This window comes from Cyrtonyx montezumae, unplaced genomic scaffold (assembly GCF_038088225.1).
Source record: "Cyrtonyx montezumae isolate F1298 unplaced genomic scaffold, pur_monq_1.0 scaffold_25, whole genome shotgun sequence".
In the NCBI taxonomy this organism is placed as follows: Eukaryota; Metazoa; Chordata; class Aves; order Galliformes; family Odontophoridae; genus Cyrtonyx; species Cyrtonyx montezumae.
The window spans coordinates 3,556,645-3,570,883 of record NW_027071992.1 but is presented as its reverse complement, the minus strand read 5'-3'; the positions used below and the strand labels follow the sequence as shown (position 1 = coordinate 3,570,883).

At 39.0% G+C, this 14,239-nt stretch overlaps 1 protein-coding gene across 1 annotated transcript; it reads left to right on the top strand.

Moving 5' to 3' along the window:
- Positions 1 to 2: 2 nt before the first annotated feature.
- Positions 3 to 13,409, top strand: PPWD1 (peptidylprolyl isomerase domain and WD repeat containing 1). Its single transcript, XM_065739798.1, has 11 exons — positions 3 to 166; positions 1,802 to 1,904; positions 2,449 to 2,549; positions 3,792 to 3,912; positions 5,938 to 6,385; positions 6,882 to 7,072; positions 7,546 to 7,735; positions 9,734 to 9,915; positions 11,841 to 11,922; positions 12,524 to 12,706; positions 13,066 to 13,409. The coding sequence occupies exons 1-11, from the start codon at positions 34 to 36 to the stop codon at positions 13,207 to 13,209; spliced, it is 1,878 nt and encodes a 625-aa protein (XP_065595870.1). The 5' UTR covers positions 3 to 33; the 3' UTR covers positions 13,210 to 13,409.
- The last annotated feature ends 830 nt before the right edge of the window (positions 13,410 to 14,239 follow it).

Below are 14,239 nucleotides of genomic sequence, written 5' to 3'. Positions count from 1 at the left end.
GGGGAAGCGTCGCGGGAAAGTGACGTAAGCAGCATGGCGTCGTCCGAGCCTGAGCGCAAGAGGAAGGCGAGCGGGGCGGCGGAGAACGAGGAGGAAGACGAGGAGGATGGAGAACGCTGGGTCGGGCCGCTCCCGGGTGAGGCGGCGCAGGCGAAGAAGAGGAGAGGTAAAGGCCGCTTCACGGGGCGGATCTGTGAGACAGCGGCGGGAGGGGTGGGAAGCGCTCAGGCTGCCGGGGCTGCTTCTCCCAGCAGGGGTAGTTGAAGCGTTTAGTGGAGGAATTAGCTTCTGCGGCACTGTACTGCGTTGGAGAGTCGTCGCAGAGTAGCTTCGACTGGTTTTCCGTAGGCCCAAGTGCAGTACTGGAAGGCCACGATGAGGCTTCTCCAGGCTGAACAAGCTCGCTCGGCCTTTCTTCACATGGAATGGTGCTCCAGACCTCTGATCTCTTCATGTCCCTCCTCTGGATTCTCTCCAACAGCTCCACATCTTTCTTGCACTGACCTGGCCACAGTAATGAAGGTGCTGGAGCCTCACGAGGCCAGAGCTGAGGGGTACAGTCACCTCCCTGTCCCTGTCGCAGGCCCTCTACTGATGCAGCTCAATGTACTCTTAGCCTTCTGGGTTGCAAGCTTACAATGCTGGCTCGTGTTCAGCTTTTTGTCAGCCAGCAGTCCCAGGTCCTTCTCCTCAGGGCTACCCCCATCCATCCAGTCCTTGTTTGTGATCACTGTTGACCAGACCCAAGAGCAACAGCTTTCTCTTGGGCTTAACATTCACTTCTCAAGTTTGTCAGGGGCTGGATGGCATCCCTTCCCTGTAGGGTGTCAGCTGCACCGCTCAGCTTGGTGCCATTGGCAGACTTGCTGAAGGTATGCTCATTCCTACTGCATCACCAACAAAGATGTTAGAGACCACTGGCCCCAGCAGCAGCTCTTCAGGAGTGCCATTCATCATTGGCCTCCACCTGGACATTGAGCCAGTGACCACAGCTCTGAGTGTGGCGATCCAGTAAATTCCTTATTGACCAAGCAGACCATCCATTAGATCCATGCTTGTCCATTTTTAGGTACAAGGATGCTGTGTGTGTCAGTGTCACATGCTTTGTATGAGATAAGGTTGATACCTCCAGTTGGTCTTCCTTTATTCAAAAATGCTGTAACCCAACTGCAGAAAGCCACTAGTCAGGCAACTTTGTCCTTAGTGAAGTCATGCTGGCTGTTCTCAATCACCTTTCTGTTGTCCGTATGTCCTTGCACAGCCTCCAGGAGGATTTGCCAACTTAGTAACAAATGCAATTACACAGATATTAAGAGGATGTAGAAATAGGCAACGAGTACAGAAAATGAGATTATTTTAGGTGGGCCATTTAAGCAATGAAATAGTTACACGCTAGCACTCATTAATCTAATTTTTATTTTTATTTTAACAAGGATACAATTCCCTTTTGGAAGAAAATGAGATGCGGTTCATCTTCGATTTTCTGGCATTGCCTTAATAATTATATTGAAATTCTTTCTACATATTTAGAAAGCCAAATAGGTGCTCTAAAAGGGAGCATCTGTATGGATACAAAGAGACTTTGAATGGCTTCAGCATACCATCAATCAAGAAATATGAGCCAAAGGTGAAAGCCACAGTGGAAATTCCTTTTATTCCGTTTACAGAACCCCGTACTGTACTCTTTACTAGAATAGCAATAAGCTATACAGAGATAGTGACAGCAAAAAGAAGCCTTATAGAGGTTTTTATGGACAGTTTTATGAAAACAGCATTTCTAATTTTCCTTTATTTTGTTCAGTCCTGGAATTTGAACACGTCTATCTTGAAAATCTGCCATGTGCTTCGATGTATGAACGCAGTTACATGCACAGAGATGTCATTACACATGTCGCATGTACCAAGTAAGTCTGTTTTTTGTTTTTCCCTCCTATTTATTGGGATTCTTAAAATTCTTATTGCAATGTACAATATATACAGTAATAAAAAATGATGGTTTCAAATGAAGTTTGCAACCAAGTAAATTCAGCAGAACTGCATAGATTGAGAAGAGACCTTTCTTCTACGCGAGTGTATCTGTCTATCTAAATGTGTGTGTATATATATGTAGATAGGTTTATTTATTTGCTTATTCACTAGCAAATAATATCTGCAGTGAAACCAGAGCTAAAGAAGTAGTAAAACTTACATGGTCAAAAGGGATAGTATTATATATTTCTTAATTTTAGCCTGTTGACCTTTCATAGATTAATCCGGAGCACAATAAAACGAACTTGTTTGCTTTCTTAAAATTGATAGTATTCATTTAGACAGACTGTTATGGTAGTTTATTTAAATATTATTCTCAATTCAACAATAATTATAACATCTTAATGTAAATTGTTATCTAGCACTGTTGTGAAAATACTTAGTATGTGTATTTATGTATTTCTTCTTTTGTAATCGTAGGACAGATTTTATCATTACAGCAAGTCATGATGGACATGTAAAATTCTGGAAAAAAATAGAAGAAGGGATTGAGTTTGTTAAACACTTCCGTAGCCACTTAGGTGAGAAGTTGTGGTTTTTTTGGTTTGTTTGTTTGTTTGTTTGTAAAGGAGTTCCCCCTCACTCCTTGCCTTAGTTTGAAGAAGGGGTACAGTCTGAGAGGAGAGAGGTTCTGGGATCCATTTGCTGTGGTCAGGGATTAAATTTAATCATGCTTTATTCTTCCTGTCCTTTTCAGTCTACTCCCAAACTGCAGGAGGAATAGAGTGGGAACAGAATACGCAATATGAATCCTGCACAGATCACTTAATTACCCTGTGCAGTGCCTTAAGAGGGAGGATGTCTAGGACAGGTACAAAGTATCCATTAAAAAAATAGAGAAGAAGAACAGTATGTATAGAATCCAACGTTTAAAAATATATTTAAAAATATATTGACGTTTAAAAATATATTGCTTAAGGCCATGTTACATTCCTCCCTTATCTTCTGTACTACGCAAAGCATTCAGGTATTCGTTGCTAGTAGAAATCATAGAATCATAGGGGTTGGAAGGGACCTCGAGAGATCACAATCTGCTTAATGAAAAAGAAGCAGCTTAATATACAGATTCAAAATAAGAAAAGTAAATAATAGTAAATTTTGTAAAAATATGATGTTGTGGTGAGTTTTTGATCTTAAGCATCAGCTTCTCATTATGTACAGAAACAAAGTGTGAGAATGAAGCCTACCAAACAAAAATAAGAAAAACAAGTTACAATTGTAAAATTGTAAAATAAGTTACAATTGCAAACTAATTTTGATTCTTAACAAACATTTATAGTAGGACTGCAAGAGTTAGCATTCCATTGCTGTTTCTCTCTTGTGGGCTGCAAGCCTAAAAGTGCTTTTATTTTTTTACTGTGCCATAGTCTTGTTCTCCTTTTTTTTTTTTTTTTTTTTTTTTCAGTTAACATTTTAAATTGAAGTTGTTATTAGAATAGACTTCCACTTACATAGATAGTGAGTGGTCTATCCAATTTGACCAGATAGTAAGGAAAGGTTGGATGCAAAGTGTTTTTTAAAAAAAAGCAACCACAAAAGAATAACAAAAAACAAACAAAAAGGGCCCTCTCATCCTCACATAGTTTGCTAATTCAGAACAGAATTAGGTGTTTCAGAACAGAAACAGGTGGAGAAACATCTGAGACAGCCTTGGATGTCAGTATGTCTTTAATTTTTCAAGTGTTTTTTCTTTCTCCTGTGGAGTACTGAAATGATAAGTATACCTTTCCTTGTCTTAATGCTATGTTAACTTGTTTTGATAGGTGTTATTGAAAGTATTGCTGTTAGTTCAGAAGGGGCATTATTCTGTTCAGTTGGGGATGACAAAGCAATGAAGGTGTTTGATGTAGTCAACTTTGATATGATCAACATGCTGAAACTTGGGTAAGTTGCTCTTTTCTTGACTATTATTTACGATTATGATTAGGGGCTGTTTTGCATAAGAGGTAAGTAAATAATTTCTTTGACTTCATTTGTTTTTCTGATCAGATGAAAATGTGTAAGTTGCATTAAACAAAATATTTGGGTGACTATAGAAGAGTTTATGACTGCATGTACCCTTCATATGAGTGCAGTATGACTACACCCTTTTTTGTTGTCAAATGTTAGTCAGAAGGACATGTTGTTTCTTAAATTATTTAGCTAGGCTTTTTTTTTTTTCTTATTCTTTTTTTCCTTGTTATTTGGTACTGAATTTTAGAAATTATAACCAACTAGTAGTTCTAGCAGTAAAGAAACTTGGCCTGTATGTATTATTTGCCATCATTTATTGTCTTAGGGAAAGCAATTTTCTTCTTATATTAAAAAGAGCATTGTTTTTCTTAATCTTGTTGTTGATTCACAGTAGGAAGCTGAAGAACTTGGAAGAAATAAGACTGGAGATTATTGGAATTATATCAACAAGAGAGGAAAACAAACCCTGTGTTTTTATTTCAGACCATGTTCAGAAAGTAGAAGGATCAGTGAATGCTCTACTGAGAATAGAACTGATGTTTCCACAAGCCTTGTGATATTAGAGATTAGATATTATTAGATATTAGATATCTAATATATCTATTAGATATTATATAAATATTATAGATATTATCTTATTATAGATTATCTATATTATAATATATAGATATTATATTAGATATTATTTCCTGTAGTCTAGTATCGACTAGATAATTTTAAAACTGAGTTGAAATATAAACTCAAAAATGTTCATTATCAATATAGTTCTTCTAATTGAAATTAACGCCAAGACTGCCACTGCTTTGAAGGCTGTTAAAGTTGATATCTAGACACATTTCACAGTGCCCAAATAAATGCTTATGTTAGCTGCTTTTTGGATATAGTTTTAGTAACATCCACCAGATGATACACTGAGGCCATAAGTATTGATTGCCTCTTGACTGTCTGCTGTGAAGAAATTCCAGGTAGTGTTAGTTTTTTGTTTTTGCTGGTGTTTTAGCAGCCCTGTATGTCACTGCAACATCAGTAAAACTACATAACATAATAAGATGAACTTAATATTAAAAAAGCCTCTTTTCTAAGTGAGAATTCAGGGGAAAGGTAGAATTTAAATCCATTTCGCATGAGGGATATTGTGAATAATACTGTTAGTGTTTGTCTACAGTATGTTTCCTGACATATCTTTAAATAGGTTTTTTTTTTTCAGCAGCAGTAGGCAAACTCTCCTTTCCTGTATATTTTTCCAGGGAAATTGTGTTAGACCTGAAGCAGTCTCTTTCATGAATAAAAGGAAAGTACACAGCTGTAATAGAAGCAGTGTTGTGAACACCTTTTTAAATTTAACGTCCATTTCTTTCACTTTATTGGGCAGCTAATTTCTTTTGACCTGAGAAATTATTAATGGATGTTTGCTCAAACTCATAGTGGTTATTTAGAGTTCATAAATGCTGTATGAGTGTTTCAGTTTGCATTCATTTGTTGCTCTGCTTTGATGGGAACATGCCAGTATGTTACATGATTGATTAGCTTTGTCTGAAGCTCTTGAGATCCCTTCTTTTTTAACTAGCACGTACAGTATAGCTGTCTACAGATGTGCTACTGAGTGATATAAGTTAAGTAATAATCTTTAATGTTGCTCAGTGCTACTTAGTTGGTTTTCCACCATTTTTTTCTTGTATACTCACCTTTTTCTGCCTCTGCATTCTGTAACAGCTTTTTTATGAGATAATATGGAAGTAACAGCAATCGGCCAAACCGTCTGTTGATTTGTGTTTTTTGGGAAAAGCTTGGTGGTAACAGTGATAAACTTTAGCAAGACAGATATTAGCAAGACTAGTAAAAAAAAAGCTGAAGATTTGCTTCTGATATTTGATTTCAACTTTGTGACTTACCCTGATGTTTATCTGAGTAAAACCAGTCTTTTTCTGTTTTTTTTCCTTCCACTTTTTGTTGCAGCTACTCCCCTGGCCAATGTGAATGGGTGTATTGCCCTGGAGATGCCATCTCTTCTGTTGCAACATCTGAGAAGACCACAGGAAAAATATTCATATATGATGGACGAGGAAATAACCAGCCTCTCCATGTATTTGATAAACTCCATACCTCCTCTCTTACTCAGATACGTTTGAATCCTGTCTACAAAGTAGTTGTGTCCTCTGACAAATCTGGAATGATCGAGTATTGGACTGGTACTTCTCACGAATATAAATTTCCCAAGAATGTGAACTGGGAATATAAAACAGACACCGATCTGTATGAATTTGCTAAGTGCAAGGCATACCCATCCAGTATAAGTTTTTCACCTGACGGCAAGAAAATGGCCACCCTTGGGTCTGACAGAAAAGTCAGAATTTTCCGATTTTTGACGGGGAAGCTCATGAGAGTCTTTGATGAATCTCTGAGTGTGAGTGTGGTCTTGGTTCTCTTCTCTGAGTCTTTTTCTCTATTTCTTTGACTTTATTAATCAGCACATGCACCTTACATGATAATGTTTTTCTAAATCTGAGCTTCATTCCTGTTTTTCTTGCAGAAATGGTTTTCTCTGTTCCCTTCCTTGGCTCTTATGTTGCGTTGCCCCCGGATTAATTCTTACTGATGCATGTTAGCTATTGAGTGATACTGAGTTGTTAGTTTTCATCTGTTTTCATACTGCAAGATTTCTTTTTATTTGAAGACAGCTGCATGCTTGTTTTTTTTTTTACTTTTCTTGAGCACAGTACAACAACATGCCGAGTAAGTCATCAGAGTAGCATTACTTGTGTTTGATTCTTCAGGTAAGTTTGAGCTGGGTTGGATTCTTGCTTGGATTCTGTACTGTGTAAGCATGTGGATTGGTGTTTATCTGGATCAGGGCATAAGTGTAATAGTGATTGTTTGTTTGTTTGTTTGTTTTTTGGTAGATGTTTACTGAACTTCAGCAGATGAGACAGCAGCTACCAGACATGGAGTTTGGCCGGCGCATGGCAGTTGAGCGTGAGCTGGAGAAAGTGGATGCAGTAAGATTAATTAATATAATCTTTGATGAAACTGGACACTTCGTTCTCTATGGAACAATGTTGGGCATTAAGGTCATAAATGTAGAGACTAACAGGTAAGTGTTAGTGAAAGGTGTGGAGATAAATTTCTTTAGAAGTCTGTGCTTAATCACTCACATTTAAAACTTGACATGACTGGATGCTGCTAATCTTTTTGTTATTTGGGAGCCTTCAGTCAGAATGTTGATTAAAAATATTCCCTTGCTTATTAACAGATTGTTGTAATTCAGAGCTTAGTAAAATGAGAAAATATGTCAAGCATATTCAAATTAAAAATGAGTAATCAATCTCTGGTAAAAAGTGTGATAAAGTGAACATGGATTGTGCAATTTGTTTTCTTTAGGGTAGGGAGGCTGACTAGTACATTATGTAGCAAGTTTGAATAGAGAAGCATTATAAATACAGTTATTAAAAATTGTTTTGAGAAGGCTTTGGAATTTTGCTTTGAGTCTCTTACAGTCAGAAAGAAAACATTCTTTGACTGTGAGCAGCTAACACTCTTTATACTTCTTTACATATTGTACTACAGATGCATTCGTATCTTGGGAAAACAAGAGAACATCAGGGTGATGCAACTAGCTTTGTTCCAAGGAGTTGCAAAGAAACATCGTGCTGCAATCACTATAGAAATGAAGGCATCTGAAAACCCTGTTCTCCAAAATATCCAGGCAGATCCAACAGTGATCTGCACAGCTTTTAAAAAAAACAGGTTTTACATGGTGCGTGTGATGTCCATTTAAATAACTGTTCTTCTATTGAACTTTTCTGTTATTTTTTAGTTTTATACTTGTGCCTTTCCCATGCCTTTTGTCTTGAACGTTTGCAAATACAACATTTCTAGGAGTGTTTTTTTAATTGCGAGTACATTCTAAAATTTTTTGTTTGAACTATCTAAAAATGGAATAGGAGTGGCTTTGCAGTCTAATTTCATTTTCACTGTTGCTCAAGCAGCTAAAGAAACTTGGATGTTTTTAACTGTCCGAATGAGAGTTGGTCTAGTTTAAGAAACTTAAATAAGAACACTTAAAAAATCTTAATAAGGTATTATGCTTAGAAAGAAACAACTGAATGTATAAAATATATAACTAAATTCAGAGTAGTGTCAGGTGGATTACAGGTAACACAGACAAGAGTTGTCTTTGAAGATTTAGATTTTAGAAGAGATGTGATGTATCAGCCTAGCAGTTCTGGAGGAGTTAGTAGCTGATCTGGGATGTGATCACAGCAAGAGTTAGAGGTCAGTCTGTTGTTACGAGTGCTTGAATTTGATCGTGTTTTCAGCTGCAGCAAAGTAGCATGCTTTCTAAACCTTTGTGTGGTTAGTATATAGTATATAATGGAATATACTACTATGAACAACTTGACAAGAAAGGAAGAAAATTCATATTCAGCATGGAAACACTGCTAATTCTGGGTAGTGCGTGAGTGCATGTGTGCAGGAAACTAGTCCTTGTCATTTGATGCACAGTTGTGCTTCTGTGGCTTCTTGTGCACACTGATATTTATTGTATTTCTCACTTCTCTAAGATGTGCTTTAAAAATTTGAATCCTGATGTGAGTTCCTGCTATGAGTTGAATTTGCTCTTTTTGCATTAACACAGTAATGGGATAGGAGAATTTAGTTAATGGGGAAACCAAAGGTTTTGTAAGGAAGCCTGTCAATTTTGTCTGAATATAACAGAATACATTAATGCTCCCATTCTTTTCTAAAGGAGAGACACTGAACTACTATTCTGGGCTCTTTGTCAAAATGAGGAAGTAGTTTAGAAGTCAACAAATTATGAAGTTTATTGGGCTTGCATGTGTTTGTACAGAAATTTGTGACAGGAGGGAAACACTGATAGTGCACAGCACTGAAATGCCACCTATGAATTCTCTACATTTCAAATCTAGTTGAGTGTCTTAAGTGGTTAAATCATCACATCTGTGTCTTGAGTGCAGACTGTTGTGTAGATTCATAGATACATTAGGTTGGAAAGGACCTACAAGATCATCTAGTCCAACCATTCTCCTATCACCATCCCTACCCAACTACTAAATCAAATCCTTTAGCACCTCATCTAAATGCTTCTTGAACAGCGCTAGGGATGGTGCCTCAACCACCTCCCTAGGCAGGCCATTCCAGTGCCTGACCACTCTTTCAGAGAAAAAATGTTTCCTCAGGTCTAATCTAAATCTTCCCCGGCGCAACTTGTGGCCATTCCCTCTCGTCCTGTCATTATTTATCAGGGAGAAGAGGCCCACCCCCTCCTCACCACAACCCCCCTTCAGGAAGTGGTAGAGTGCAATAAGGTCTCCTCTGAGCCTCCTCTTCTCCAGACTAAACAATCCCAGCTCCCTCAGCCGCTCCTCATAAGACTTGTGCTCCAGACCCCTCACCAGTTTTGTTGCCCTTCTCTGAACACGCTCCAGGGCCTCAATGTCCTTCTTGTAGTGAGGGGCCCAAAACTGAACACAGTACTCGAGGTGCGGCCGTACCAGAGCTGAGTACAGGGGGATGATCACCTCCCTGCTCCTGCTGGCTACACTATTTCTAATACAGGCCAGGATGCCGTTGGCCTTCTTGGCCACCTGGGCACACTGTTAAGCCGAGCATCAGCCAACACCCCCAGGTCCTTTTCCTCTTTAATATTTTCCTCTATAATTTCCCTGTGTAAGACAAGGGAAAACAAAATACAGAATACAAACTGTTAATCTCCTTTTCTTTTGTTCTTCAGTTTACTAAACGTGAACCAGAAGATACAAAGAGTGCAGATTCAGACAGAGATGTCTTCAATGAGAAGCCTTCTAAAGAAGAGGTCATGGCAGCAACCCAGGCAGAAGGTCCCAAAAGAGTTTCGGACAGTGCCATTATCCACACAAGCATGGGAGATATACATATTAAGCTCTTTCCTGTTGAGTATGTGTTTGGTGTTTTTTTCTGTTACTCTGTTTCTCTTTCCATGCTTTTTTTCTTGCCAGTACCCAGGCCCTACTTTTCAAGCTAGGAATAGTTCTTTTCCTCCTTGTTTTCTATTGCTCTTCTTCCTGGACAGTTTCTTAGTACATCAAGCTACCTGAATGTGACTCTTGACAAACACAGAGTACAGCAAAAGTAGGTCAGAGCAACAGGGGAGTGTCATGTTTGTCAGGGTCTGATTTTTTTTATTATTATTTTTATTTAATCATTGGTTGAGAAGCTTATTCCTTTCTTAACTTTTTGTTCTTTGTCTAAACCTCAGATGTGGCAGGTCATAATCATGTTCTGTGCAAGCTACATGTTGTTGTAAGGCAGTGTTGTTGGATTTCCATCTTGAAAAAGAATGATGGTCGTGGGTCTGTATAAGTCAGAGGAATGGTACTTTTTGCAACTTCCAGTGTGTGACAAATGTGTTACATCTTATGGTATTGCATGATTACTGAGTACTTAAAATCATAGAATCACCAAAGTTGGAAAAGACCTACAAGATCATCCAGTGCAACTGTCCACCTGTCCCCAGTAGTTCTCTCTAAAGCGTGTCCCTTAACACAGCATCCAAACATTCCTTGAACACCTCCAGGGTCAGTGATTCTACCACCTCCCTGGGCAGCACATTCCAGTGCCTGACCACTCTTCTGGAGTACTTCCTAACATTCAGTCCAAATCTCCCCTGGTGCAACTTGAAGCCATTCTCTCTAGTCCTATCACCAGGGAGAAGAAGGCAATCCCCAGCTCACTTCAACCTCCCTTCAAGTACCTGTAGAGAGCAGTAAGGTCTTCCCTGAGCCTCCTCTTCTCCAGACTGAACAATCCCAGCTCCCTCAGCCATTCCTCATAAGGTCTGTGCTCCAGACCCCTCACAGCTTCGTTGCTCTTCTCTGGATGCTTACATCATACCTGTGTCAGCATGGCTGCTTCATGATACTAATACATGCACAGAATTTGTTATGAAACAGTAGATTTATCTCTGTGTGAAGTTTGCTATGAATACAAACTTAAAACTACTTAAATGTAGTCTGTGTTTCTCCAAACTGAATTCATATTTTGTCACAAGAACAAATAAGGCAACATAAACTTAGTTTTACCCTGCAGAACAGCTAGCCTTCAGTTTCTATATAGAATGATGTCGTCTTGTACAGTTGGGCTAGATGATCTTGTAGGTCCTTTCCCACCTAGTGTTTCTGTGAATCTATGAATCTGTTACTTGTAGCACACAGGTTGCATGGGGTACAGCACATACCTGTAGAAGTGATAGGTCAAGTTAATTATGTTATTTTCAGTTTTTTTCCAAATTCTCATGTCAGTATATTTGCATGCATAATGCATGCATAGTATCATTATATTCAGTGCAATATTTTATATGCATTTTTTAACGTAGAATTCTATCAGCCTTGGTTATTGATATGCTTGTCCTGATTGCAAAATCACTTTATAACACTACAACAGTGCAGTTTCAGATCCTACTTCTAGTACACAGCACTGGTAACATTAAGAGGATTACAGAGGTAAAAGAAATACTTTCTGCATATGGAGCTATTAGTCCTTAATTGTCTTTGTGCACCTATAGTATACGAATAGAAATCTGGAGAAGAAACATGTGGTCTTGTCTTTGAGGAAGCAGATTTGGTTCCTGACCTCACTGCTGGCTTCACATGTAATCATGGAACTTCATACTCCTCTGAAGTTTTGTTTCCAGCTCCGGGTTTGAGGAAGTGGGAGGTTGGTTTAACCTCATTTCATGAAAGCCCTGTGGCAGCATGCTATAACAGTGCTCAGCACAACAGGATGAGTCTCACCTGAAATCTTCATGGCCTTGCCACAAAACAAATATTCGTTGTAGCCTGTTTTCTGTTATGTGATTTTAGGTGTCCCAAAACTGTGGAAAACTTCTGTGTACACAGCAGAAACGGCTACTACAATGGACACATATTTCACCGTATTATCAAGGTAACCTGTAAAATTTATTCTTTTGTTGGTTTGTGTAATGTATTTTTTTGGTCTCCCTCTCTTTACATCTTCATTTGCTTTTGTGCAAAGCATTTCTGGAACAGTTTCACTGAAAGGTCTGAAAAATACCAAGACCCTAAGGGCCTTTACCTCAAGTTTTTTTAATAGTTGCCATGCAACTGCTAAGGTGGAAGACACCTGAAAGTTGAGGAAAGTATCAGTTTTGCAGTCCTGCATGAATTACTATTTTCCTTCATGTCAGAATGGCATCTCCTCTACGGATTCTTACTGTTACTGCATGAGAAGCAAATGAATACAACCCAAGTCTTTGCAGAAGGTACAGACAGTTAGGTTCTGTCTTTCAATAGCAGGAACAGAGGGTATTCTTTTTTGTGTAGTCATTTGTGGTGGTTTTTTTCCATTGCAAGAAATAATTATTACCTTCATTCCTCACCCACCACATTTTAGTACTCTGTTTATATTTAGTACTTACTTTTGTTGGAAGATACAATGCAAGCTTGAAAAAAAAATAAGTAACCTAGCGTAAATAATTTTTGCTCATTTACTTCATGTAATTTAATAACATCTAAATTCTGTGCAGGGTTTCATGATTCAGACTGGTGACCCCACAGGTACAGGAATGGGAGGTGAGAGTATCTGGGGAGGAGAATTTGAAGATGAGTTTCATTCAACTTTACGACATGACAGACCATACACACTCAGCATGGCTAATGCAGGACCAAATACGAATGGATCCCAGTTTTTTATAACAGTAGTGCCAACTGTAAGTAGGATTAAAAGTTCTAGTTAAGACCTGAGATACTAACTGAGTAGTAAAAATAAATAAATAAACGTGCACTTCCATGAAAGGAGTTTAAAATAAACAATGAAATGTTGTAGAACTTGACATCTGTAGCACTTTCACTCATCTTTTAAATTACATTTCCAGTATGCATTAGCTGCACTGCTAACAGACACTTGCTGTAACAGCTGTTTTAAACTCACATGACAAGTGTAAGATCAGTAGTCTTTAAAATATATTCATGTTCACTTACTCTAGGTCACTCTCTTGTTTGGTATCTAACCTACGTGCAGCGTTCTGTTTTAATCTGCCTTTTCTTTCTCCTCCTGTATGTCAAACAGCCTTGGCTAGACAACAAACACAGTGTGTTTGGGCGGGTGACTAAAGGAATGGAAGTTGTTCAGAGGATCTCAAATGTAAAAGTCAATCCCAAAACTGACAAGCCCTATGAGGATATCAGCATCATTAATATCACAGTGAAGTAAGTCAGGAATTGAACGTTCCAGCTTGAACAGAAGAATATCATCATTGTGTGACACAGGAACCTAGAAGGAATAAAAACCTTCCTGATAATTCCTGGATGTAGGAATTGCCAGGACATTATTTTTCATGTACCTAAAGTGCCCTAAGCCTGTATTTCTTGGTAACATTGTCTTTTAAAGTAAAAATGTTGGCATGTTTCTTAGTAGGTGTATTGTTTTTCTTTGTCTCTTCTGCGCAAGACTGAAAATGGTGGCCAAGAAGGCCAATGGGATGCAGGGGTGCATTAAAAAGATCATAGCCAGCAGGACAAGGGAGGTTACCCCCTCTACTCTGCCCTGGTGAGGCCTCACCTGGAGTACTGTGTCCAGTTCTGGGCTCCCCAGTATAAAAAAGACAGGGATCTCCTGGAGAGAGTCTAGCGGAGGGCCACAAAGATGGTGAAGGGCCTGGAGGATCTCCCTTATGAGGAGAGGCTGAGAGACCTGGGTCTGTTCAGCCTTGAAAACAGAAGACTCAGAGGGAGTCTGATCCACATCTATATATAGATAAGGAGCAGAACACAAAGGGACGAGGCTGGACTCATCTCAGCAGTGTGTGGTGATAAGATGAGGGGAAATGTCCACAAACCAAAGCACAGAAGTTCCACACAAATGTTTGTGGGACCTTCTTCCCAGTGCAGTGACGGAGCAGTGGCACAGCTGCACAGAGAGGTGGTGGAGTCTCCTTCTCTGGAGACGTTCCAGACCCGCCTGGACGCCTACCTGTGCAACCTGGACTACTTTTGGACTCCATGATCTCTGGAGGGCCCTTCCAACCCCTACAATTCTGTGATGCTGTGAAGATGCAAACCCACAGCACGGTCCATGATAGCAGCTTTAGAATAACATCTGAATACAGTCTGCACCTTTATATCTGACAGAGGAAGAGGTCAGAAATAGACTAGTAATAAGCTCTTCAACTGTATGTAATGCACCAAAAATGAGACTGTAGGATGATGTATAGAATTTAACTCATCTTTCAAGGTGGCTGCAC